The sequence below is a fragment of the Panthera leo genome, chromosome E1 (assembly GCF_018350215.1).
Source record: "Panthera leo isolate Ple1 chromosome E1, P.leo_Ple1_pat1.1, whole genome shotgun sequence".
NCBI classification, from domain to species: Eukaryota; Metazoa; Chordata; class Mammalia; order Carnivora; family Felidae; genus Panthera; species Panthera leo.
This window is the reverse complement of record NC_056692.1, coordinates 49409994-49434069: the sequence shown is the minus strand read 5'-3', so window position 1 is coordinate 49434069 and position 24076 is coordinate 49409994. Positions and strand designations below refer to the sequence as shown.

The window sequence follows — 24076 nt, the reverse complement described above, 5'->3', positions numbered from 1 at the left end:
CGGCCGGGGGTGCCGGAGGAGAGGTGCAGGCGCCCCGAGCACGCCCGCGCTCCCCGCTTGCGGTGCAGCAAAGCGCCGGGGTCCGGTCGGGCAGGCGCGCACGGCCGCGCCCGGGTCGGGTGGGGGGAGCGGGGCGGCGTGCCAAGGACCCCGGCGGCAGGGGCGGGGGTGGCCCCGCGGGACCCCGCCGTTGGCACCAGCCGGCGACGCCGTTACCTTCCGTGACCCCCAGCCCGGGCCCGGGGCGGGCGCGCGCCCGGCGCGGCCCCGGTCCACGTGGGCCGGCGCGCGCGCGCCAGTCCGGCCCCCTCCTTGGCGGCGCTCGGCGCTCGCAGCACATGGTCGGCGGCGGCGCGCCCCCGAGGCCGGCGGAGACCGGCTGCAGCCGGTATAGGATAAGGGATAGGCAGCGACGCGGGGCCGGGGCGCGGGCAGCCGCACGCAGGGCCCGGGCGCAGGCGGCCGGGGTGGGGGGCGGGGGGAGGGTGTGGCCGGGGTGCCCGAGGCGCGGCCGTGGGTGGGGGGCCGGGGCCGGGGCCGGGGCGCTGCGGGCCGGGCGCCCGGTGCTCACCCGCCGGAGCCAGTTTGCGGTAGGCTCGGGCCCACGCCCTAAGGGGTTAAACCTTTCTCATGTTACCGAGCGGCTTATAAGGAGGGGGAGGCCAAGCCTCCGCCTTATTGGGAGCCTTTTGGGGTTTATTCTCTTCCCTTCTAACTTGGTGAGTTGGTTTTATTATTTTACATGTTTAAAAGTTTGATTGTGGGGTGGGTTGTTTTTTTTTTTTTTTTTAATCTGTGTTGGGAGCTTTTTTTTTTTTTTTTGGGGGGGGGGGCTGGTGGTGTGTGGGGTGGGCAGGACGGCGGGAGGAGACCACTTAACATCTTAACATTTTGGAGAGGTTATTCTGAAAAATATTCTCTGACAGTTGGGAATGCCCGGGGCCACCAGGATGACGCGCTCTAAGCCAGTGTGGGCAGCTGAGAGTTGACTGTCCGTGGCCCTGGCTGGCAGTTGGGGTCTGGAAAACAGCTAGAGGCAGGCTTGGTTTTGAGTGCCCGCCCCGTCCCGGATTGGGGGCTTCAGGCCATCGAGCGAGTCGGGGGCGCCCGCTCACCCCTGCGTGGATTTTCCGCATGAAGTTGCCCGCGCGTCACAGGAGCGAAATGTCAGAGGTAGCTTCCCCAGGCTCGCGCGCGCGCGCGCAGGCCGGCCACTGAGGCAGCGCCAGGGCAAATGGGAATCCCTGTCCCCCCCGCACCCCCCCCCCCAAGCCGACACACACTGCCGGGGCAGCCAACGTGACCCCGCATTGGGAAGGCAGAGCGCGCGGGTCCTACACCTTGACCGTCCGAGCTGTCAGCGCCTGACGGCTGGTCCCGCTCAACTTCCAAGGTTCCCGGTTGCGGCTGCCAGCCGCGGGAAAGCGCCCGTGTGGCTGAGCAGTTCCGTAGTGGCGGAGGATGATTTTGCAGAGGAAATGGGTTATTTCCTTCTGGGGTTGTTGTTTTTTTTTTTGCCTTTTCTTTTTTTACTCTTTTTTTTTTTTTTTTTTTAAATTAAATCCCCACCGTGCCCCCCAGCAGACAGGTGATAGAAGTTTGTTCGGTGGCATGTAAAATGTCACCAGACGCGGGGGGCATTAGCCTTAAGAGACTAAGCTCCCCGGAGCCAACTGGGGAAGGAGCATTACAACTTGACAACCTGGAAGCTGGTTTTGTTTGCACAGTTAGACACTCCGTGCGGGCTCCTTCTTGAAGGAGATGGTTTCTACCCCGAGAATGAGATTTCTCAGTTAATCTGTTTTGCAAATCCTATGAACATGAGTGTCTTCTCTGCAAAAAAAATACCATGTGTTTCTGCTGAGATTTCTGAGTGACGCTTCTTCCCATGTCCCAAGCACCATTATGCGGCATTTTGGGGGGGTCAACGATACATCCTGCCCCAGGGATAAAGAAATACCTCTTCTCATAATTAAGGGAAGGGTAGCCAAGATAGAGAGTTCCAGTTCATAAATAAACAATGCAGCCAAGTGGAAAAGCGCCTTCTGCCTTAATGAGTACCACTAACTGTGAGTTTTCCTTCTGTGGTTTCCAAAAACTGGACTTTTTCTCAGTGGAACCCCTGAGGAGGACACTTAAACTAGGGGTTCACATTTCAACATCATGATCTTGTAAAATGGGTGAATTGGTTTTATCCAGTGATTCAAAGCTGCTGAGGCAGACCTCCAGGTTAGGTTTGGGACTTTTTTAGTAGAGAATTCAGATGAACTTTACCTGAATGCAGACTGGTTTTGACCCGGGGGGGGGGGGGGGCGGCAAGGGGGAAACGGCTTGTCAAAAGCTGTTCTCCAGGCTACGCCTTTAAGAACAGAGTCTAGCCCTGCTTTTGCGGAGGCTTGGCTTTAACCAGCAGCCATCACCGTTCCATCCAAAGCCTGCATTTTGAACTTTGCTCTAAACTGACCCTGGACTGATGCTCTGACGGTCTATAATAATCCAGTATTTTGCATTCTTGATGGCCCCAAATCAAACCTTTACTCAACAGATCAAATCACAGTGAAATTCCCAGGTATAGCAGACTTCCACACCTTGGCAGAATCCTCATTTATTTAAGGTGAAGACAACCAAATGCTCATAGGAAATATTTCAAACTGCCCAGCGTGTTTTGTCATTGTACTTCCTTTGGGAAAACATCAGGGAGCAGGCGGCTCAGCTGCCAGGAAGCCCCGTTCATTATAGAACTTTACAGTTGGGACCCTCAAGTCTGCTGTGGCTAGTCCCTACTTTACAGATGATGAAATTTGGGGATTAAGTGATTTCCCCAAGATTGTGCAGCCAGTTAATGGTAGACAGACGTTCAACAAATAATGCCCAAGGGCCTCCAGACAACAAACGCGTGGGCTTTGGCCCCAGAGGACTCCAGAGTGGAGGATGAAAGTCTAACTCAGAGTAAGTCCGGCTCAAAGGCTGTCCTAGAACCGTAGCTTCTTAGGGCAGGGAAAGATTGGGACAACACTCTGTTTACCTGCTGACAACACAAATCAAGGAGCAGAGTGATTCACCCACTCAGCTTGCCTCACCTGTTAGACCCCCACGCAGTAAACCAGCGTCCCTTCCCGTAAGATCAGTTCGCATCACCATAAGACCGAGGCAGTATTTGGTATCCTGGAATTGATAGAGGATTCTAAGTAACTGAGTTCAAAATTCAGGCCTTTGTTTCTAGCCTTGTGGAGGTGGACACTTTTAAGCCGGTTGGCCTGCGGAATGAATGGACATAAGGAGAGGAGGCCAGGAAGGGATTTATTCTGCAAGCAGGGACGTCCTCACTTGGGTCTCATAGGGATAGAGCAGGGCACCGCTTCGGCAGTAGGGCAAGACTCCTACTTTGTCGAAGGAGCTTTTATTGAGCATATACTAGGTGCCAGACATGCTGCCGGGCACTGGGTCTGGAAAGAGCTGCTGGCTGCCCTTGTAGGTGCCTGCCCTATGTGATCCTACATGCAGAACACAGAAGTTCTCATCCAGTGTGTTCTAGAAACCAGGTTATTCTATGATTATTCTATATTGTGGTCTTCTCTCCAACGATAAATATAACAGGACGTGGGATGCTTTAGGAGGATAAAGGCATACACTTTGGAGGAAGTGGGTTTGGGGGTGTCATCTTTGCTTTATGATGTCCCCAGTAATAATACTAAGAAAGCGTCTGTCCTCCAAAACCCTAACAGTGCGGGTGAAACTTCTATTTGGATCTAGCTTCAGGAGAGTAGCAAAGATATAAAGCAAAGTTTAAAAAAAAAAACCAAAGGAATTGAACATAGACATAGAGTCAAGTCTGCTGTCTTCCAACCAGCTGCCAAAGATCAGATCTGAGCGGTGTCCAACTACATTTCGCCCACATCTGCAAGAACCATCTAGCATTTGCACCTTCCTCCTAGCTCCCGGCTTTCCCTGGACCACCAGGTTTGCCCAGGGGGAATCAGGTGATTCATAGAACTCGGTGCTGAGTACCACAGTATAAACTGGTAAAGCTGAATGGAACCTTAAAGATTCTCCAGTCCAACCTTGTCATTTGACTAATGAGGAACTCAGGCCCAGAGAGGTGCACTTGACTTTCTCAAGGTCACACAGTTAAGTGGTGACACAGCTTATGGAACTTTACATAGGGAGGTCAAGAGAGCTCTTATCATTGAAAGAAATTCTTCCCAATCTCTGCCTAAAACAGCCCCTTCCAGGCCTTTAAAATGCTGTCCCTTAGGCTGATAGGGCGGGACGACGCTGGGAGACAGGAGATTTGATTCTGAACAGTTTCGGTCAAGTGCCTTCTCTTAGGTCTAGATTCCACCTTTTGTAAAGAAAAATGAGTAAGATTTCACAAGGAGACGGACAAATGAGCTCTAAATTCCCTAACATTCTATAATTCTAACACCACTCCGGGCTACCAGTTGGTGGAAATTGCACCCATTTTGCACGTTCAAACCACAGATCATAACATGCAAAGAACGAGTGAGATAGATACCTATCACCAGAGTCTTCTGACGATGGATAGGTAATCTTATCTTCATACCAAAACTACAATCTTGTCCTACATACAGTCCAACAGAAAGACTGTCTCTTGACCCTGTGGAGGCTTTAGGCTAGAAAGAAATTCAGTCTTGGGGGCCTTTATCAATTTTTTTTTTTTTGCCTTTATCAATTTTATGCCAGTCTTTTTATTCAGGTTGGTCCTGAGCCCTAAGATCTTAGGAGCACCCTCCTGGGTTAGAACAGTCATGCCAGAGGTCCTTGGACTTCATTGCCACTTAGTCTAACTGCTTGTCAGAAATGTGCTGAACTCTGGAAGGACATGGCCAAGTGGTTTTACTATGCATTTCAGTCATAGGGTTCCTATCATTACCGTCAACAAGGACTTAAGTCCATGGAGACAGAGACCATCCCTCTGTCTTTCACCGTAGTATCCCTGATGCCTAGCATAGGGTCTGGCCCCTCCTAGGTACTTTGTTGAAAAAAATAAATACAAGCTGTGTGAAAGGTCTGGGGGCAGGAAGGCAGAAGGAGGTACAAAGAGAGAAAGGCCCCAGGGTTTGTTTTCCATGAGCCTATTATTTCCATGAGCAAATAAGGTAAACACAAACAACACCCCATTGCTAAGTGATACCTGTCACAAGAAGAGAACGCCCTAGGTTGAGTTGGTCAGAGGAAGCATTATGGAAGAGAGAAGATTTGACGGAGCAGGGTCTGACAGGTGCCATCTGTAAAAGTGGGGGGCAACCAGTCCCGGAGCCGGGGGAGAGGGCCTGGCCATGGGCAAGGTGGTTAGAGACTAGCGGGCAGGGAGGAGTCCATTTGGACCACAGCCTGAGTCAAGTCCTAGAACGGGAAGCAAGAAGGCTACAAAGATAGGGTGGGGTCCAACGATGAAGGCATGGAAAGCCAGGCTAATCCATGGGTTTTATCCCTCAGAAAGAGGAAAGCCACTGAAAAAGGCTGAGCAGAAAAATGTCATGACAGTGCAGCATTTCAAAGAGATTAATCGTACTGGACACACGGAGCCAGTTAGGCTAGTAAAGGCGTCTTGGGCTCCGCAAGGAAAAGTCCAAACTAACAGCCTGGTAGGGGGATGAAATGGAAGGGGTGAAGCTGAGGACCTAAGCTGTGAGCTCCCACCACTTCCCTCTCCCTCTCCCCCAACACCTCTCTCTAGGGATAAACACCAAATACTAGATGGACCCTATTACTGGGAAGTACTTTTTGTGGGGTTTTTTTTGGGGGGAGGGGGGTTCTAGACCTTCAGTCTAGTAGTGTTTTCACACCCCTGCCCCAGCTGCCTCACCTTGGGAGTGAATTTTGAAAGTCTGATGAAGGAGGGGTGTTGTGAAAACCTCATTTGCGGGAGGGCTCCCGGCTTGTGTCTTCAATCAGCTGCTTTCCTTGTTGGGGAAGGCTGATGCCAAGCTGTTCTGTCGCTGCCCAGCCTACATCTTGATCCATTTAACTGGCCTTCCCACCTTTGTATGTGCTCTCAGAAAGGATGCACTGACACACAGCAAAACGCAGAGGCCTTTGCTGCAGAGGGCATAAGCTTTTTTAAGCATCTTATGCCCTATTTTGTTCAATCAAATATTTAACAGTGAAGGACAAAGAGTGAGTATACTGTCCTTTTAGAGTCTCAGTCTACAGTGCGAATGGCACCATCGATAGGATGAAGGACACTAAGTTGGGTCAGATTTGCTGCTTTTTATGATTTAGAGAGTTAACAGAATGTGGTTAGATCCCAATACCAAAAATTGGCAAGTCCGCCGGAGAGATGAGGTTGTGTCCCGTTATTTTTCAGCTGCCCTCCAACATCAATAAAACCTGCCTTAGTACTTGAACACGACAACCTAATGGCCAGGAGAAGGACACCGTGCATCCTCTAAAAATTCAACCTGTACACAACTGTATGATTGTAGAGAATTCTTAAATTCAAGAGCTCTAAGGCCACGGACCCATTATTACAGATAGTAATTCTGGGTTGGGCTAGAAACACATCACCGTGTCAAAGCACGCGTAACTGCAGAGGCTCTGAAAGCACACTTCCCAGAGGGGAAGACGCAAGTTCAACTCCCCTCCCTCCAATGTTAAGTATAGTGCTTCCCCTTACTGGTGGCGTTACAGGCACAGGTCTGTTTGTTCTGACGTTTGTGGCAGTTCACCTGCAAAAGCATATTGAGGTCAGGGTAACTTGGCTAGGTTCACTGGCTGCCCAGGCCTTGCAAATTTTCAGTGCTCTATTCGGTTACTGAGTATATGTCAATTGCTAATACATCAAGTAGTGGTTAACTCTGAGGAACTTACTCACGATGGTTACATTCTGTTCGTGTAGGTACATCCGCATGGAAAATGCCAGATCATAATCAGAAGGAGAGGCAGCTGACGATCTGAATGGCTGGGGGCATCAGCCAGAGACACATAGGATGCCACAAACATTTATCCTATGGAAGATGCTAGATGGACTGACAGTGTTTGCCTCTTAGCCTCCCTTTTCCTAGGCTTCATTTCTGATCAACATTATGATCAACCCACGCTTCCTTTACACCTAACTTGTCTTCAGGTTCAAGGTCAGCATCAATACTCGGTCTGGTGGCCATTCTGTATCCTTCAGGGTGCCTCTAACTACGCTGTTCTGATCCCTTTTGTTTGTTTTTTCCCCATTTAATTATCACAGCTGGGAAGTCTTCCTTCCAGATTCTTTGGGGGCTCTGTATACAATACAAGTCTTCGGAGCTCCCAAAGAATCTGGAAGGAAGACTTCCCAGCTGTGACAATTAAATAAGTGTGTAATTGTTATCCAGAGACTTTATAGTAACCGCACATTGTTCAAATATTCATCACCCTAAGACATGTGGTAAGTAGTCCTTATCTGTTATGTTTGCTAAAGAGTAGCAGAATCATCAACCCTCATGCTATTGGCTGGTCTGATGTTCTTCTTTTTTTTTTTTTTTACTTTTTATTTCAGATTAAGAATGACCCAAAAGACATCACAGCTTTGTTCCAGAGCCAATGTTTATACTCAAGTGCCTGACGGAGGATGGGGCTGGGTGGTGGCTGTGTCTTTTTTCTTCGTTGAAGTCTTCACATACGGCATCATCAAGTCATTTGGCGTCTTCTTCAATGACTTAATGGACAGTTTTAATGAATCTAATAGCAGGATTTCGTGGGTCATATCAATATGTGTATTTGTCTTAACATTCACAGGTTGGTACCTCTTTCTGTTTAAATGATATGGAAGCATGTGCCGCTCTTCATTGGCTTAACTACATGATGCACTCACCATATTGGCAACGCGTTCCTCAGATGGCCCATGGGCCCTTTCTAGCCTCAGTTCAGTAATAGGGTTTTCAGAGGCTTGGGGATGGCGAGTAACAAGAGGCACTGAAGGAGAGAGCCCCGTTTGCCTGCCCTGATGGCCTTCAGTTTATACGCACATGCACTAGGCACCTACTGTATGCATAGTCTTAGGATACGAGAGATTACTTTGAGGCCCGCAGTAAAGCCCCGTCCTATGTAGTCATTTTCTGAAGAAGCAACAGCAAAAGGACTTGCCATACTAGCCCTGGTCTCATAAACGCATGCTTAGGAAAGAGGTCGGGACGTGTAAATGTGGATGCGTGAAGAGCAAGAGGATGTCAATCAGGATATAATGTAAAATTACAAATCTTATCCAGGAGGGACACTCTGAATGCAGACAGCCGCTTCCCTAAAGGATTTCACTGGCTAACCAGAGTGCCTCTGAGAAAATGGGGTTTGAGTATACTTTCCTTATTTTTTTATTTTTTAAAATTTACATCCAAATTAGCATCTAGTGCAACAATGATTTCAGGAGTAGAATCCTTAGTGGCTGTTACCCATTTAGCCCATCCCCCCTCCCACAACCCCTCCAGTAACCCTCTGTTTGTTCTCCATACATAAGAATCTCTTATGTTTTGTCCCCCTCCCTGTTTTATATTATTTTTGTTTCCCTTCCCTTATGTTCATCTTAAAGTCCTCATATGAGTGAAGTCATGATTTTCGTCTTTCTCTGACTAATTTCACTTAGCATAATACCCTCCAGTTCCATCCAAATGCAAGATTTCATTCTTTTTGACTGTCGAGTAATACTCCATTGTATATATATACCACATCTTCTTTATTCATTCATCCATTGATGGACATTTGGGCTCTTTCCATCCTTTGGCTATTGTCAACAGTGCTGCTAGAAACATGGGGGTGCATGTGTCCCTTCGAAACAGCACCCCTGTATCCCTTGGATAAATGCCTAGCAGTGCAATTGCTGGGTCCATACGGTTTTCCAGAGTGGCTGCACCAGCTTGCACTCCCATGTCTGAGTATAATTTTCAATGTGCTACTTGTCTCTGGGTCCCTTACAGGCCTGATCCTCAGGACGGTCCGTCCGTCTATCAGGGGCCACGGCAAGGGCTTCCAAGAAAACACGGCCACTGAACTCCCCTCAGAAAGTTAATGGGGCTGACCTTACACTTCCCTGACCCTAATATCCTAACAATGGAACTATTATCTCTGAATTTTTCTGTCTTTAAATGTAGTTAGTTTTCAGCCGCATAATGTCTTAAAGAGGCAGCTCCATGGTTCTTTCCTATCGAGTAAAGAATTTCTTACTACTCCTCGTACAGTGTCCTGGGAGCATCACAGAGGAGCTCTCCAGTTCCAGTTGAACTGAGTATGAAGACATTTACTTTAAAAAAAAAATTGTTTTTTTATTCATTTTTGAGAGACAGAGAGAGACTGAGCACGAGTGGGGAAAGGGCAGAGAGAGGGAGACACAGAATCTGAAGCAGGCTCCAGGCTCCGAGCTATCAGCACAGAGCCCGCCGCGGGGCTCAAACCGCGAGATCACGACCTGAGCCGAAGTCGGACGCTTAATTGACCGAGCCACTCAGGTGCCCCAAGACATTTACTTTTTTAATTGGGAAAGTTTACTCAGCAAGACACTGTAAGTGCATTCGAACTAAAGTTTTAGCTTTGGCATTCTAAATAAAAAGATGTCAGAGCTTCACTTTGAGCTCTTTTATAATCAAAAACAATGCTACAGTCAACAAGAAATTTCCCATTAATACTCTTATACCAGAAGATCATTCTTCTAAATGCTATTACGATACGAGTTAATGCTTTGCACCAATGTGCCACCTAAAAGCGGTAAGAGTGGTTTCGTTATGAGCTCTATTCAATATTGGTTTATAGTCCACTAACAGAAGAGTTATATATGGACTCACCCCAATGGAATAAATTTAGTCCTTTTTGTTTTGTTTTTTGCTTCTCTATCCAGCATGTTCTGTATTACTCTTTTACCCAATTGTCAATGGTTCCCTTATCCTGGTATATTCAAGTGAGTATCAGTGTTGGCCTAAATAACATACCACTAGGAAACTGATGTGCCAGACCGAACTGTTCTGCAGGATATGGAGTACAGACCCTAAGCAAATGAGTGAATGATCATCAGCCACTCTGAATTCGCTAGCCCCTAGCTAGCCTCCTCGTGGGGTGTTCAACTGAGCCTTCACTGTACTTTCACATCATTTTCAGAAAAGTCAAATGAAACTGAGCTAGAAACTGACCCCAAAGGGAGCTTTCTAAAAAAGAATCCAAAGCAGTGACTATATAGAAAACGAAGACGATTCAAGCCATCATAGGAAAGCCCATTTTTGTCACAGAATAGCACACATGACATGCATACCTAACTTTATAGGTGCTCATGGAGAGCCTGTGTCGCTTTCATCTAAAAATAGACCCATATGTTTTATCCTATTACTCTTTCTCGCTAAGAAGCCCAAAGAATGTACTGTCCCGTTTGAACAAATATAACCATCGTGTAAAGTGTATTATATATCGCACATCATCTCTCCACGTTCAAGACTTGAGAAGGAATCTTAAGAAGGCTAATGTTCACGCCTCTGGGAATTAAAATGTCGCATTATGGTCTTTCGCTGCAGCTCCCCTCTCTGCTGTCCTGAGCACTCGTTTTGGGCACCGTCTCGTGGTGGTGGCAGGGGGCCTGCTTGTCAGCACGGGAATGGTGACCGCCTCCTTTTCCAGGAAGCTGTACCACATGTACATTTCAATCGGCATCATATCCGGTAAGTGCTGCTCCTGGGCTCCAGAGTCCTCCAAATGCTCCGTTTGAAAAACAAGGAAGGGGAAGGAGGGGGTCCAACCCAACATGTATCTTTTTTTCTCTTTCTCTTTTTTTCCTTTAAAATTAATAGTGCCCCAGATCGGTGGTTTTAAACTGGGCTGGATAGACTCCAGGGGATACGGGAATCTCTTCTCAGTGCCCAAGAGTTTTTGACTGTTTTTTTTTTTTTCTTCTTTTTTAATATTTACCAATGAGAAAGACAACTTCTCTTTTGCATTAGTTTGCAGCCCAAAGACATCATTTTCACAAAGTAAGATGGGAATTTCCTTAGCGGGTATTTCCAAAGTGGGAGTCTGAGACTTCTGGGCTGTAGGGGAGGAAGCAAGCATGGTCGACTTTGTCTTGGGGTCTGAGGAAACGTTTTTCTCTCTCAAAGGAGTGCCTACAGGGGCGCCTGGGAGGGTTCAGTCGGTTAAGCATCCGACTTCAGCTCAGGTCATGATCTCGCAGTTCACGAGTTCGAGCCCCACGTCGGGCTCTGTGCTGACAGCTCGGAGCCTGGAGCCTGCTTCGGATTCTGTGTCTCCCCATCTCTCTGCCCCTCCCCGATCACACTCTGTCTCTCCTTCTGTCTCTCAAAAATAGACATTAAAAGCAGTCCCTACATTGCTTAACAGATGATATATGTATTTAGTTAAGATTTGCACAACTTTTCATATATTTCTGCACCTATTAAAGCTCATTTCTTTCTTTTTAATTTTTTTTTGTTAACGTTTATTTATTTTTGAGACAGAGACAGAGCATGAACGGGGGAGGGGGAGAGAGAGAGGGAGACACAGAATCGGAAGCAGGCTCCAGGCTCTGAGCCATGAGCCCAGAGCCCGACTCGAGGCTCGAACTCACGGACTGCGAGATCATGACCTGAGCTGAAGTCGGACGCTTAACCGACTGAGCCACCCAGGCGCCCCCATTTATTTCTTTTAAATACAAGTCTTATATAAGAACTATATTCAATAGTGGTCTGTGCATTGTGAATTATATAAATTCTTTTAATGCCGAAAAATAGGGGGGGAAAAAAAACACAGGAAACAGTTTTTATACTCCTGGCATCCCCGAACTGTTACAACTTTTCTAGACCTCTAATGAAATCCTTTTTTTTTTTTTTTTTAAAGTTTATTTTGAGAGAGAGAGAGAAAGAGAATATCCCAAGTAGGCTCTGCACTGCCAGCACAGAGCCCGACTTGGGGCTTTATCTCATGAACTACTGAGATCATGACCTGAGCCGAAACCAGGAATGGTATGCTTAACTGGCTGAGCCACTCAGGCACCCTGAAACCTTTTATTTTATCTTACTTTAGTTTTTACTACAGCACCTTTTTCCAGAATGAAATTCACTGGCTTCCAGAACTTATGATTTATACAATAAACACCCCTCCCTCACCAAATAGTTCATAATGGCAGCTTCTATTTCCTCATTTACCCAGTAATCATTTAGGACATGTATTGTTTGGATTTCCAAGAGGTTCGATTGTCTGGTGGTTAACTGTTTTGGTATTATTTTCAGATTGTCATGCATCGTGACCAAAGTATTTGCTGGCACAAAAATCTTTGGGGAAACCAAAAATGTCTATTTGACATGGCACATAATATTAAAAAAAAACCTAAGTAATTCCTAAAAATACGTATGTACATACATACATTAAATTAAATATTAAAAACAGGGGCACCTGGGTGTCTCAGTCGGTTAAGCATCCAACTTCGGCTCAGGTCATGATCTCGGAGTTTGTGAGTTCTAGCCCCGCGTCGGGCTCTGTGCTGACAGCTCAGAGCCTGGAGCCTGCTTCGGATTCTGTGACTCCCCCTCTCTCTGCCCCTTCCCTGCTCATGCTCTGTCTCTCTGTCTCTCAATAGTAAGTAAACATTTAAAAAAAAAATTTTTTTTTTTCATAAAAAATAAAAAAATTTAAAAAACACAATAATCCCAGATCTTTGCACCCTTCTGTAATCAATCGTATGTGATGCTCACTCTTCTTTCTGGCTCTCTTTCAGGTTTGGGATTCTGCTTTAGCTTTCTACCAACTGTCACCATTCTATCCCAGTACTTTGACAAAAGGCGCTCCATGGTCACTGCAATTGCTTCCACGGGAGAATGTTTCGCTATGTTCGCTTTCGCCCCAGGTAGGCAGACCCTCTTGGTCCATGTACGGATGCGGGTTGGGGAAGCCCCTCTGCTCTTCTGGCCAACAGTCGGCTGACTCTACCCGTATTTGCCTTCTTTCCTGCAGCGCAGTTTGAGGATCTGTCCTCCCTCATCCCGTTTTAGGAATCCCTCCACTCTAATACTAATCCGAGTTGACCTAAATAGGTCAACAGGTGTTAAGACGCCCATTCAGTGGGAAGGCTGGAAACATCCATTCCAAAATAACTAACTTAATAATTTGAGACTGGTCATACTACTATCTTTCCTTTGTCAAAAGAACCAAATTCAGTGTGGATTTAAAATGTGCTGATAAAGTTAGCTTTATTATCTGTGTGTAGGTAATCTCGCGGCAAAATTTTTCTCCCTAGTTTACTTGCTGTCTCAGTGTCCGCAGGTAAATTTCACTCTAACCAGCAACAGACGGTTAACCTCGGAGACCCAGATTCGTTTCTTACTCTGCCGTTTCCTTGAAGAATGTGTCTGTGATTATACTTTGATCGAAGGAGTTAATGTAGAAGTGTTTAGGGGTAACATGTCCTAGTGACTGAAGCTTTTCACATGGTTGAGAAAAATGAAATGTGTGTGTGCATATAGGTCTATAGGAAGGCAGAGAGACAGGGAAAATGTCAATTGTTGAATTTAAGCAAAGGGCGGGCAGTCACACACCCTGGTGTCATTCTTTCTGCTTTTCTGTCCACTTAATGTTGTGGGGAGACTCAGTGGTCTGTGAATGACCTGAGGGTAGAAACTGCATCTGGGTTGGCTTTGTTCCCTAGAAAATCCCTGCTACCTGGTAGGCACCCAAGAAATGTCAAATGGAAGGGCGCCTGGGTGGCTCAGTCGGTTAAGCATCCAACTTTAGCTCAGGTCATGAGATCATGGCTCGTGAGTTCGAGCCCCGCATCAGGCTCTGTGCTATTGGCATAGAGCCCGCTTCAGATATTCTCTCTCTCTCTCTCTCAAAATAAATAAACATTTATATTAAAAAAAAAAAGGTAAATGGAGGGAGGAATATTGCACCCACTTTCGCCAGATGAGCATAAAGCTTCTCAAAATACCCAAGCCTAAAATATCTTGCAGTTTGAAGTTTCCCACATTAATGGGAGGAACGAGAGGTGTGAAAACAGGCTATAAAAGTAACTGGACCCCCCCCCCCCCACGGAATGTGGGGCTGCCTTGCTCAGCCTATCTTCTGGATAACCAGCTTCCCATGTCTTCGTACCTGTCTGCTCTCAAAGAATTAGAATATCATGAAATTCTAATGAATATCATTTAGCCTTTCTGGGATGATTACGAAGATACTTTAAGGTCTTACGGGGGCCTGCATTATTCAGTTGTTGCTGTGGGGCTCCCCTGCGGCCGTCTCCCCCAACCTCCCATTCCAGTGTGCAGCCTGCCCCTGGTCAGCAGCCCGGGACCCAGCTTTTCTGGCGGGAAGGAGCAGGACTCACACAGTAAAGGACAGTCTGCAGAATAGAAACTGTAGAACTCTGTCATCGTGGAATTCTGGGATCACCGTGAGCTTAGATGCTTCGTTTATCTTTCTGCTTAATCCATGACTACCAAAGACTGCATGAGTGAATGCATAGTGATGTAGCTCAGACGTAGGAAATTCTGTCTTTTAAAGGCCAGACGGTAAATACTTAAGGTTTTCGCAGACTAGCAGTATCTGTCAGAACCCCTCACACTTTGTGGGTTACAGCACAAAGGCAGCCATATACCACATCGGCGAATGAGCGGGGCCACATTCCAGACAGGCTTTAGTATCAAAGACACAGGCAGTAGGCTGGACTTGGCCTGCAGGCTGCTGTTCGCCAAAACCTGGAAGTAGGTCACCGGCCTACTTCATTTCTCGTGCCTCCACCGGGCAAAACACACCCTCCAAAGCTCTTCTGGGGACCTAGGCTGACAGGTTTGGGTTTGAATCTGATAATCCCTGTGCACTTCTCCCCCTGATTGGTTCAGAACAGCATCAAAGCCTAGAATGAAGGATACGGTACAGGCGGACCGCATTCACCCTGCCAAGTACTAACTGCCAAGTCCTAACTTTTACCGAAGTTAGTACTCAACCGGAACCCTTATTTCTGCTCGGTATTTTCTCCTGGGCCTCGAGTCTGTTTTCTGACCTTCGATTTTTCTTTCTTCTTCGCCCCCGCCTCCTCAAGCAATCACGGCTCTGAAGGACAACATTGGCTGGAGATACAGTCTCCTCTTCGTGGGCTTGCTGCAGCTGAACATTGTCGTCTGCGGAGCGTTGCTGAGACCGATTATCATCAAAGGACCGGGGTCCCCGAAAGCAACCGCACACGAACACCGGAAGGAAGTGCAATGTATGCTCGAAAATGAGAAAACACGCACCTCAATAGATTCCATTGACTCAGGAGTGGAATTAACTACCTCACCAAAAAATGTGCCTAGTCACGCCAACATAGAACTGGGGCCGAAGGCCAATACGCAGCTGGTGAAGGCCAGCTCCAAGCGGAGCGATAAGAAAGCCCCTCTACTGGACTTCTCCATCTTGAAAGACACAAGTTTTATCTGTTATGCGTTGTTCGGTCTTTTTGCAACCCTGGGATTCTTCGCACCTTCCTTGTACATCATTCCCTTGGCCATTAGTCTAGGCATCGAACAGGACCGCGCTGCCTTCTTACTGTCCACCATGGCGATTGCTGAAGTTTTTGGAAGGATCGGGGCCGGCTGCATCTTCAACAGAGAGCCCATCCGGAAGATCTACATTGAGCTCATCTGCGTCATCTTGTTGACTGTGTCTCTGTTTGCCTTTACTTTCGCTACTGAATTCTGGGGTCTGATGTCATGCAGCATATTTTTTGGGTTCATGGTTGGAACGGTAGGGGGTACCCACATTCCACTGCTTGCCGAAGACGACGTCGTGGGGATCGAGAAGATGTCTTCTGCGGCGGGAGCCTATGTCTTCATTCAGAGCATATCAGGACTGGCGGGACCACCTCTTGCAGGTAATTTACATACACGAAATCCGAACCCTTGTCTACTATCCCCTTATCGGTTGTGCTGGCTTCTTGTGAGAGTCTTAAAACCTACTGGTTTTTATATGGTCCATAGAATTTCAGAGCTGACAGGATTAGAGGTTACCTGAGCCAGCTCTCTTGACTTAAATAGGAGGAAACTGAAGGTCCAAGCATGTAAGCCAACAATCGTATGGTAAATGAGTGACCAAGTCAGGATTAGAAGCTCCGTCTGCAGTCCAGGCTGCCCCAACCTTTGGCTGCCATCTTGCCTTGTAAATGCTAAAGGGGTACCCATCGCGGTATAACCTCATTCATTACCCTCTGACTTTTGGAACCACAGCACAAAAGGACTTCTGTAAGTCACCTGCCCTTCTTAGGAAGGGTGTGAGGAAACTGAGCACAGAACTCACTCTGCAAATACTTAATTGATCACTACACGGTATTTCCCGGCGGAAGGACTTGGGTGTGTTTCATACCTTAGCCCCGGAAATAGGTCCTCAAAAGTTATTAGGACAGAAATCTTGCCTCATCTTAAAAGAGCCCTAAAGTGAACTCAAGTGAAAATAATAGAGTTCTTTCTTCTCACTGTTTCCTTTTCCAAGAAGCATGCATCTAACTGTCCCGCGTTTTATGCTCCATGAGGACAGATTAGCCCGTGAAGAACATGCTAGCAACCCAGTCGTCTCAGCTGTGTGTTTGTCTGACTTCTCCCTTCACCCCAGTCTAGGGAAGACTCATACCTTCAACACCCTTTTTTCTTTCGAAAACCCAGCTAGAACACAGAAGGCTAAGCCACTGAGAAGCTTCTGGGTGAGACAGGGTTTGTGGCCATGTTGCTAACAGATACGAATGCTTTCTCTCAGGTCTGCTGGTGGACCAGAGTAAGATTTACAGTAGAGCTTTCTACTCGTGTGCAGCCGGCACGTCTGTGGCTGCTGGGTGCCTCGCGCTTGTGAGACCTTGTAAAAAGGGACCATGCCAGCGTCGTCCTGCAGGCGAGGCCCAGGCCGAGAATCCTCGTGGGAAAGCTTTACAGGACATACCCGAAGACTTTCTTGAAATGGACCTCGGGAAAAATGAGCATAAAGTTCACGTGACCATGGAGCCAGTATGACATGCTTTGCAGTAACGCCAGCCACCCTGTTGGCCGGGACGTGGGCGGACGGTGGGCGGGGGGGACCCGGGGAGGTACGGGGGCTGTCGGCTCTGTGCACTTTCCAAACGACATCTTAAAGGGAATGTGTATGTGAACACGACCAACATCCTTTTCTTTTTTTCCCTTGTAAGTTTTCCTTTTTGCTTGTTTCTTAAGCCAAAACAAAAACAACCCAGCAATTTCCACACATCAATCTGGTTGTCTTCAGTAGCAATAAGAGATACAAAGAAGGACCCTTTGGCTCACATTCCAAGTTTAAAACAGTGACGTGAATCGCCAGAGTGGTTTTAAGAGCTCTCACATGTGATAAACAACTATCTTATAAAATGCCATCAGCCCAGATCACTGAAATGAAATTGGCCACCAAAAAAAAAAAAAAAATCTTAAATCACGTTTCAAATTTCTCATTTTCAGAAATAGGAACACACTGTTTAAAACCCCTTGGAAAACACTGAGGTCTCCATTAACAAATCATGGTTTCTCAGTTTTTCAACTATTCCATGGGAATGAAGTATAGTTTAAGACCAAACGTTCGGCTAACAAATTCTAAAAAATATAGATATATAACTTGAACTTCATAAATGTGAAGATTACCACTTCTTTCTATGGCCAGTCATTACCAGAAGTATTTCAACACAGAATATACAGAATGGCATTCAAAAATATGTTTCCTGTTGCTTTTAAGTATTCCGAAATATGTGACTGTAGTATCTTTAATTTAATCCACTATTTATTATTAAGTTATTCTAGGATGATTAAAATAATCAAAAGAAGTAAAATCTGAGACCTAAGCATCATTTTTACCTCCTTTTGGCAAATCCTTGAAATGCCTCAGACCTCTTGGAAAGTTACTCTCATAAAAGGGCCAGGTTATAATGATTCTTCAATTTGATTAAAGGCCACATGTGCTAGTTAAAGGGGAAAAAAAATAATGAATAGCAAATCGCCTTAGCTTCTTAAAATAATTTGTTTTATCACCTAAGAATACTTGAGGATCTCCTTTGATTGGAATTCTATTTCATTGAATTGTGGAAGCATTTCTGATTTTTTTTTCTTCCTTTAAACAGCTAACTGTTGAAGCATTTCTGTATTTCACATGGGGTAGCAGACACATCGTATTTTACCATCGTACGTTACAAGTCGCCATTTACATCTTATATAAACCTTGATTGCTCTAAGTTGCCAGAGTTATCAGGTCAACTGGTCATTGTTGGTTTGGTTTTTTTGTTTGTTTGTTTGTTTGTTTTTGGAATCACACTACATGTATAGAATTTCTCATGTTACCATTTTTCCGTAAAGAGGGCAGGTGTGAGGGTCACAGGGGGGCTACTTACTTACATGTAATGAATCTCACTCTGCAGGTGATGGTCCCTCACTGCTCTTTGATTCATCTTTACTGTTAATTTATGACAACTCAGGGGGAAAAAATATAACAAGCCTAGTTTGGTTACAGGTACACACAAGCTTGAATATTTCTCTGCACTGAAATGAAAGTGGCGTAGTTCATCACCACCTGCTACATTTTGTATAGCATTTTATCAGCCATAGAAATAGGACAATCTGTAAAACTTTGGGGGGGTGGGGGAAAAAAATGACAAAGTGTCGAAAACAGACACACCTGGAATGGTGGATGTAAGCAAATCTCTGTCACTGCTTGAGAAGGACTTTGAGCTTTGTGGCAGTTTTGCGGGCTTACATGACTTCAGCACTTTACAACATTTTTTACTATGAATGTTCAATACAATTTAATATTTATAACTGATTTCTGAGCAATCTGCCATTCTGTTAACTGCATGAAAAACAATGTATGCCAATTTCAGTATGTCAATAATCAAGGTTTTAAATGTTTTGGAGAAAATTAAAGCAGGATTGCTGATCTGTTCTGTATTTGTGACATTCTGGTACTTCTACTAGATATGCAATAAATGTATGGCTTTTTTTTTTATTTAAAGAGACGGATTCCTTTTTTAATGGACTCATCAGCATTCATTGTGTGATCCAATTAAAGTCATAAAAACTCAAGGAAGATTCACTCCAAATAAATAATTTTTTTCACTTTGCTGCGGAATCTTTTAAATTCTTTTTTTTTAACGTTTATTTATTTTTGAGACAGAGCATGAACGGGGGAGGGTTAGAGAGAGGGAGACACAGAATCTGAAACAGGCTCCAGGCTCCGAGCGGTCAGCCCAGAGCCCGACGCGGGGCTCGAACTCACGGACCGCGAGATCGTGACCTGAGCCGAAGTCGGCCGCTTAACCCACTGAGCCACCCAGGCTCCCCTCTGCAGAATCTTTTAACTCTGCTAGAGATGTTTAAACATTTCCAAGAAGTGTTTGTGGGACTTGATTACTTCTTAATGAAAAATATATAAATGAGATGATCTCTCGGTCACCACAGAGTAGGAGCAAAGCCTATCGAAAGTAATAAATAGTTGAGACTATCTATATCCAGTTACGGAACAGTCCTAAGAGCTATCCTAAGTAAACAGCATACTGTCCGTGCCAGGGATCAGCAAACTTTTTCTGCAAAGGGCCAGATAGTAAATATTTAAGGCCGTGTGGGCCAGGTGGGTTCTGTCACAACTACTTAGCCCCGCGCTTGTACTGTGAAAGCAGCACAGACACTATGTACGAGAATGGGCGTGCCTGCTTCAATAAAAACTCATGCATGGATCCTGAAATTGGAATCTCATAAAACTTTCACACATCATGAGGTATTATTCCGATTTTTTTCCTCAACCACATAGAAGTGTAAAACATAAAAACCAACCCTATTAGCCTGTGATCTGGAAAGAAAAACAGGCAGTGGACTGGCTGCATTTCGGCCCCGTGGACTGTGGTCTCTGACCCCCTGCCCCATTCGCATCTGCAACACTGGAATGGTCAGCGAAGAGGAACGTCGGGACTGACAGGAAAGGATCACTGTGGTCAAAGTGGCTTTTGGATCACGGGTGCCAAAGACAGGAAAGATCAAACAGCTGGTAGCATGCTAATTACAGGTTTCCATTCCCTGGGATTAAGGAGATTCTGCTTTAACCTTGTCGACTTAATAACGGTCCGGTATAAATGAAGACTACTTCCCTCCCCAAAAGTAAAATTATTTCAGAGGTAAAAATGAATGAAGATCACGTCTCTTTTCAGACAAATGCATCCCTGATGTATCCTTACAAATGTATCCTTAATGGATACAGTGGCTCCAAACCTTTAAACAAAGGTGTCAGTTTTGTACTTCCATAATGTGTCATGTAGCCTTTGTGCATTTATTTGCCTTTCCTCTGGCTTAATGCCTGGTGATACGGAAACAGAAGGGAAAATATAGATCCTAAGTCCGGGCTCCCATGGCCTGCTATCCATTCAAATCACCCAGAGGTATTTACATTACATTTAGATTTTTGTACTCTTTCTCAAATATCCTAAATCAGATATAAGCACGAATGCTTATTGTAAAAAGCTCCCAGATATCAGACTCACTAATAGGGATTCAAAGTTCAGATACTATTGCCTTTGGTTATGAGCATTGCTTGAAACGACCAATTTAAAGACAATTCCGACATGTTCTGTGCTAAAAGGTCAATCCTATAAGCAGCAGTTGCATGGAGAAAAGAGAAGCTGTCCTCGTTTTTGGTGTACATGTTATACATGCACATGTTAATCAAATAAATCAAATAAATGAGGGCTACAATCTCCCGACAGGTGGGCCAGCCTTTGTATAAGTAAGGACACTAGCTCCCCCTGGTGTTCGGCTTTTGTAAGGACTCCCTGAGGGTGCAAAACCAGAAAAGTGACGAGTTCAAGAACCGACAACTTACTTGGCTTTTCCTGGAAGAGAAACTCTCACGTCCGAACCAAAATTACTTCAGTGACTACGGATTTCCTAGAGGGAAAACTGGAGAGCAAAAGTGATATCCCAGAACACTTTATCTGTAAAGGCTTTTTAAATAGAGTTCAGCGAATATTATGCAGAGAAGATACACGTTGTGGCCACGTATTTATATTCTTTATAGACCTTTCCAGCAACTCAAGAAAAGCCCGGCAACTATCCTAGCAACGTCACCCCTAGAATTCAACCAAAGCCGTAAGTTCCTTCCCAACACCGACAACTCCTGTTCTAAGATCTGCCTTTGCAGCTGAGGTCCAGACTCACGCACGCCTGTGTGACAGCACCTGACACCAACCAGGCATTTGCACCTTCACATGTCCTCAGTGGAACCCCCGACCCTCCTCCCCAAACCTGCTCCTCCCCAAATCCTATTGGCTTTACTTTCTAAATATAGCCAGAACCTGCTTTCGCCAACTCTACCAGGACCCCTGATCTAAGCCAACAGCATCTTAGCTGGATTACTGCAATAATCATCTAGCTGGTTTGCCCAATTCCACTTTTGCTTTAATTTTCCTGCTTTAAATTTCCATATAGAAGCCTTACGATACTTTTTTTTTTTTTTTTTTTTGAGAGTGCATGGGAGTGGGGGGTGGTGCAGAGGAAAGGAGGGAGGGAGGGGGCAGGGGAGGGACGGAGAGCAGGGGAGAGAGAGAGAGAGAGAGAAATAGAATCCCAAGCAGGCCCCACACTCAGCACTGAGCTCAATGTGGGGCTCAATCCCACGACCCTGGGATCATGACCTGAGCCAAAATCAAGAGTCTGACACTCACCCGACTGAGTCACCCAGGCGCCCCACAATAATCCTTTCAAGGCACAAATCAGACACGATCACATTTAAAAACCTAAAATCCTGGGCGCCTGGGTGGCTCAGTCGGTTGAGCATCCGACTTCGGCTCAGGTCACGATCTCACGGTTCGTGAGTTCAAGCCCCACGTCGGGCTCTGTGCTGACAGCTCGGAGCCTGGAGGCTGTTTCAGATTCTGTGTCTCCCTCTCTCTCTGCCCCTCCCCTGCTCACGCTCTGTCTCTCTCTCTCTCATGCTCTCTCAAAAATAAACATTTAAAAAAATTTTTTAAAAATAAATAAAATAAAAAATAAAAACCTAAAATCCTTAACAATGATTTCTTCATGCACTGCCTGCTGCTACTGTTTCCTCCCTTGCTCCTGCCACTCTAGAACTGGCCTTCGAACTGTTCCTTGAAAACACCAGCCTCTTACCTTAGCATCAATTGTTCCCTTTCCCTGGCACACCCGTCAGTTTGGTTTCTTCCAAGTCTTCCTGCGGAGGCATTCCTGACCATCCTACCCAACACAGTCCTTGTTTCTACTCTTTACCCTGAAAAAAAAGTTATAAAAGTATTTGTTTTCCCTCATTCACTATGTCTCCTCCCTTGGTACGTGACGGTAGCAGGTGTTTTGTGCACTGCTCGATTCCCAAGGCGTTGAGTAGGGCTTGGCATGTGGTAGGTGGGGCTCCCAAAATACTGTTGAGCGAACAAATGAGTTCTTCCTTTTGCATCGGCTTTTTCTTTCTTTCATTTTCCCCCACTGGCTTTTTCAAGGGGGAAAAAAAAAAAGCCATCTATTGACAATTACAGCTCAAGACAGTCTGGTGTCGCTGCAAAGAAGCTGGGTGGCCCTGGGACGGACGCTGAAAGCCCTGGGATCCAAACCTAGTGGCCCAAGAGCTAAGTCTCCAATGGTCCAGCAGGGGGAGCTCTACATGGGTGAATCAGCTTAAGGGCAAAAACGTAGGTCCAACGGAGACTAAACAGTGGGAAGAAATTACCAGGAGGGTAGGTAGGCCGATGGAAGCCCGAGTTTTCACAATACTGCTGGAGCAGATTTTGTTTTAACTTAACCTATTTTCCAGTAGACTTTTTTTTTTTTATGATGACTTTTTTTGTTTTTGTTTTTGTTTTTAAATGCCTCCTCGGGAGCAAGGGCTTTTCTGGATACTGAATCTCTTTTTTTTTTTTTTTTTTTTGGTGCTAAGACAAAGTGCTCGGACTGATTTCTCTGACTTTGAGCAACCCCAGATGGCCCCACTCAAATAGAAAAGGGGTTGAAAGAAAGTTTAATCTTTTACAACCCCTTCTATAAACAATCTGGGGGAAAAAATCGGTTAGGTTTCTGGCTTGTGGTATTTTACTTCTTAGGAGGTCATGCGGCAGAGGCAAAACAAAGCACAATTCGAAATGAGGGAGATCTGGACCCGTTTTGTCTTTGCCACGGGTGCTACCGTGCACAAGTTTACTTAGCTACCGCGGCCTTGTTTCATCACGTGTGAACTGAGCAGCATGCACGTTATTACTAACACTTGACGATTCCGCATTCCAAGCATAAAAGCACATTTAAAGGCCATACCAGGCCCTTGGTAACGGGAGGGGGTGAACAACCAAAACCCAAACCAATGCCACGGAAGGGAACAGCCAGACCTGCGGGCCAGTCAACACCGAACGCGAAGGCCCTTAGCAGTGTTCACACCCCGGAAGACCCGCGCGACGCTTCCCCCGAAACAGCCTTTCCCGTTCGTGCCTCCTGGTGCCGCCTCGCAGGTGCGTCTTGGCGCAGAAACCCGCCCGAATCTACAGCCACGAGCCCCGAGCCGCGCGGAGCCGGGGAGCACGTGCAGCGTGGCCTCCGGGCCGGAGATGCGGCCACCCAGGACGAGAAGAGAATGTTCTTTTTCAGACCGAGGACGGGTTGCAACTGGGCTAAACTGTGCGCTCCAACCTCAGTCCACGTGCCCCCTTGTGCACGTGCTCACGTGCCTCCCAGGCACGGCAAGGTGACACCCGGGGCCCGCGCTCTACGCGCACTGGACGGTGCCGCTCTCGCTGGTCCCCAGAACCGCGCGAGGGGCGCCCACGCGGCCTCCGGGCGCCGCCGCGCACACGCGCCCCCGAGCCCGCTCGCTCGCTCGCACTCACGGCTCCGCCGCCGCCCGCCGCGCCGATCCGCCGGCCTTCCCGCGGCTGCTGCGCCCCCACTCCCAGGAGGCCTCGCTGCGGGCCGGGGGCGCGCGGGGACGGCCGGGGGCGCGGGTTGGGGACGCGCCGCGCGAGCTCGCGGCGGCGGGGCGGGGCGGGGCGGGGCGGGGCGGGGCGGGGCGCCGCGCGGGTCGGGGAACCGGACAGCGCCGCCGGGGGGTTACGGGGTGGAACGGCGCCGCCGTTCGGGTTGCGGACGGGACAGCGCCGCCTCGGGGGAGGGGCGGGGGGTGC

At 46.9% G+C, this 24076-nt stretch overlaps 2 protein-coding genes across 5 annotated transcripts in view; one reads left to right on the top strand and one right to left on the bottom strand.

The window, feature by feature from the left end:
* ARSG (arylsulfatase G) overlaps positions 1–23763 on the bottom strand; it is a 107062-nt gene extending 83299 nt beyond the window's left edge. Inside the window, exon 1 of the mRNA XM_042916502.1 lies at positions 22068–23763. The gene's annotated coding sequence lies outside the window, so the exon portion shown is untranslated. The remainder of the gene's footprint in view (positions 1–22067) is intronic.
* On the top strand, positions 546–18997 carry SLC16A6 (solute carrier family 16 member 6). 4 transcript variants are annotated; one of them, XM_042916513.1, is made up of 7 exons: positions 546–719; positions 6863–7097; positions 7496–7734; positions 10485–10628; positions 12677–12805; positions 14993–15802; positions 16678–18997. In XM_042916513.1, exons 3-7 carry the CDS (start codon positions 7503–7505, stop codon positions 16926–16928), a joined length of 1566 nt encoding a protein of 521 aa, XP_042772447.1. In that variant the 5' UTR covers positions 546–719; positions 6863–7097; positions 7496–7502; the 3' UTR covers positions 16929–18997. The 4 variants fall into 4 exon arrangements, with proteins under 4 accessions (XP_042772447.1, XP_042772449.1, XP_042772450.1 ...); XM_042916515.1 differs by lacking the exon at positions 6863–7097; XM_042916516.1 differs by lacking the exons at positions 546–719; positions 6863–7097 and adding an exon at positions 2862–2949.
* Positions 23764–24076: the final 313 nt, after the last annotated feature.

Bases quoted from the DNA above. Each gene is read 5' to 3' on its own strand.
- SLC16A6 (XM_042916515.1), top strand. From the start codon at position 7,503: ATGACCCAAAAGACATCACAGCTTTGTTCCAGAGCCAATGTTTATACT. The intron at 10,629-12,676 runs GTAAGTGCTGCT...GCTCTCTTTCAG, and splicing joins TTCAATCGGCATCATATCCG to GTTTGGGATTCTGCTTTAGC. The intron at 15,803-16,677 runs GTAATTTACATA...GCTTTCTCTCAG, and splicing joins GGCGGGACCACCTCTTGCAG to GTCTGCTGGTGGACCAGAGT.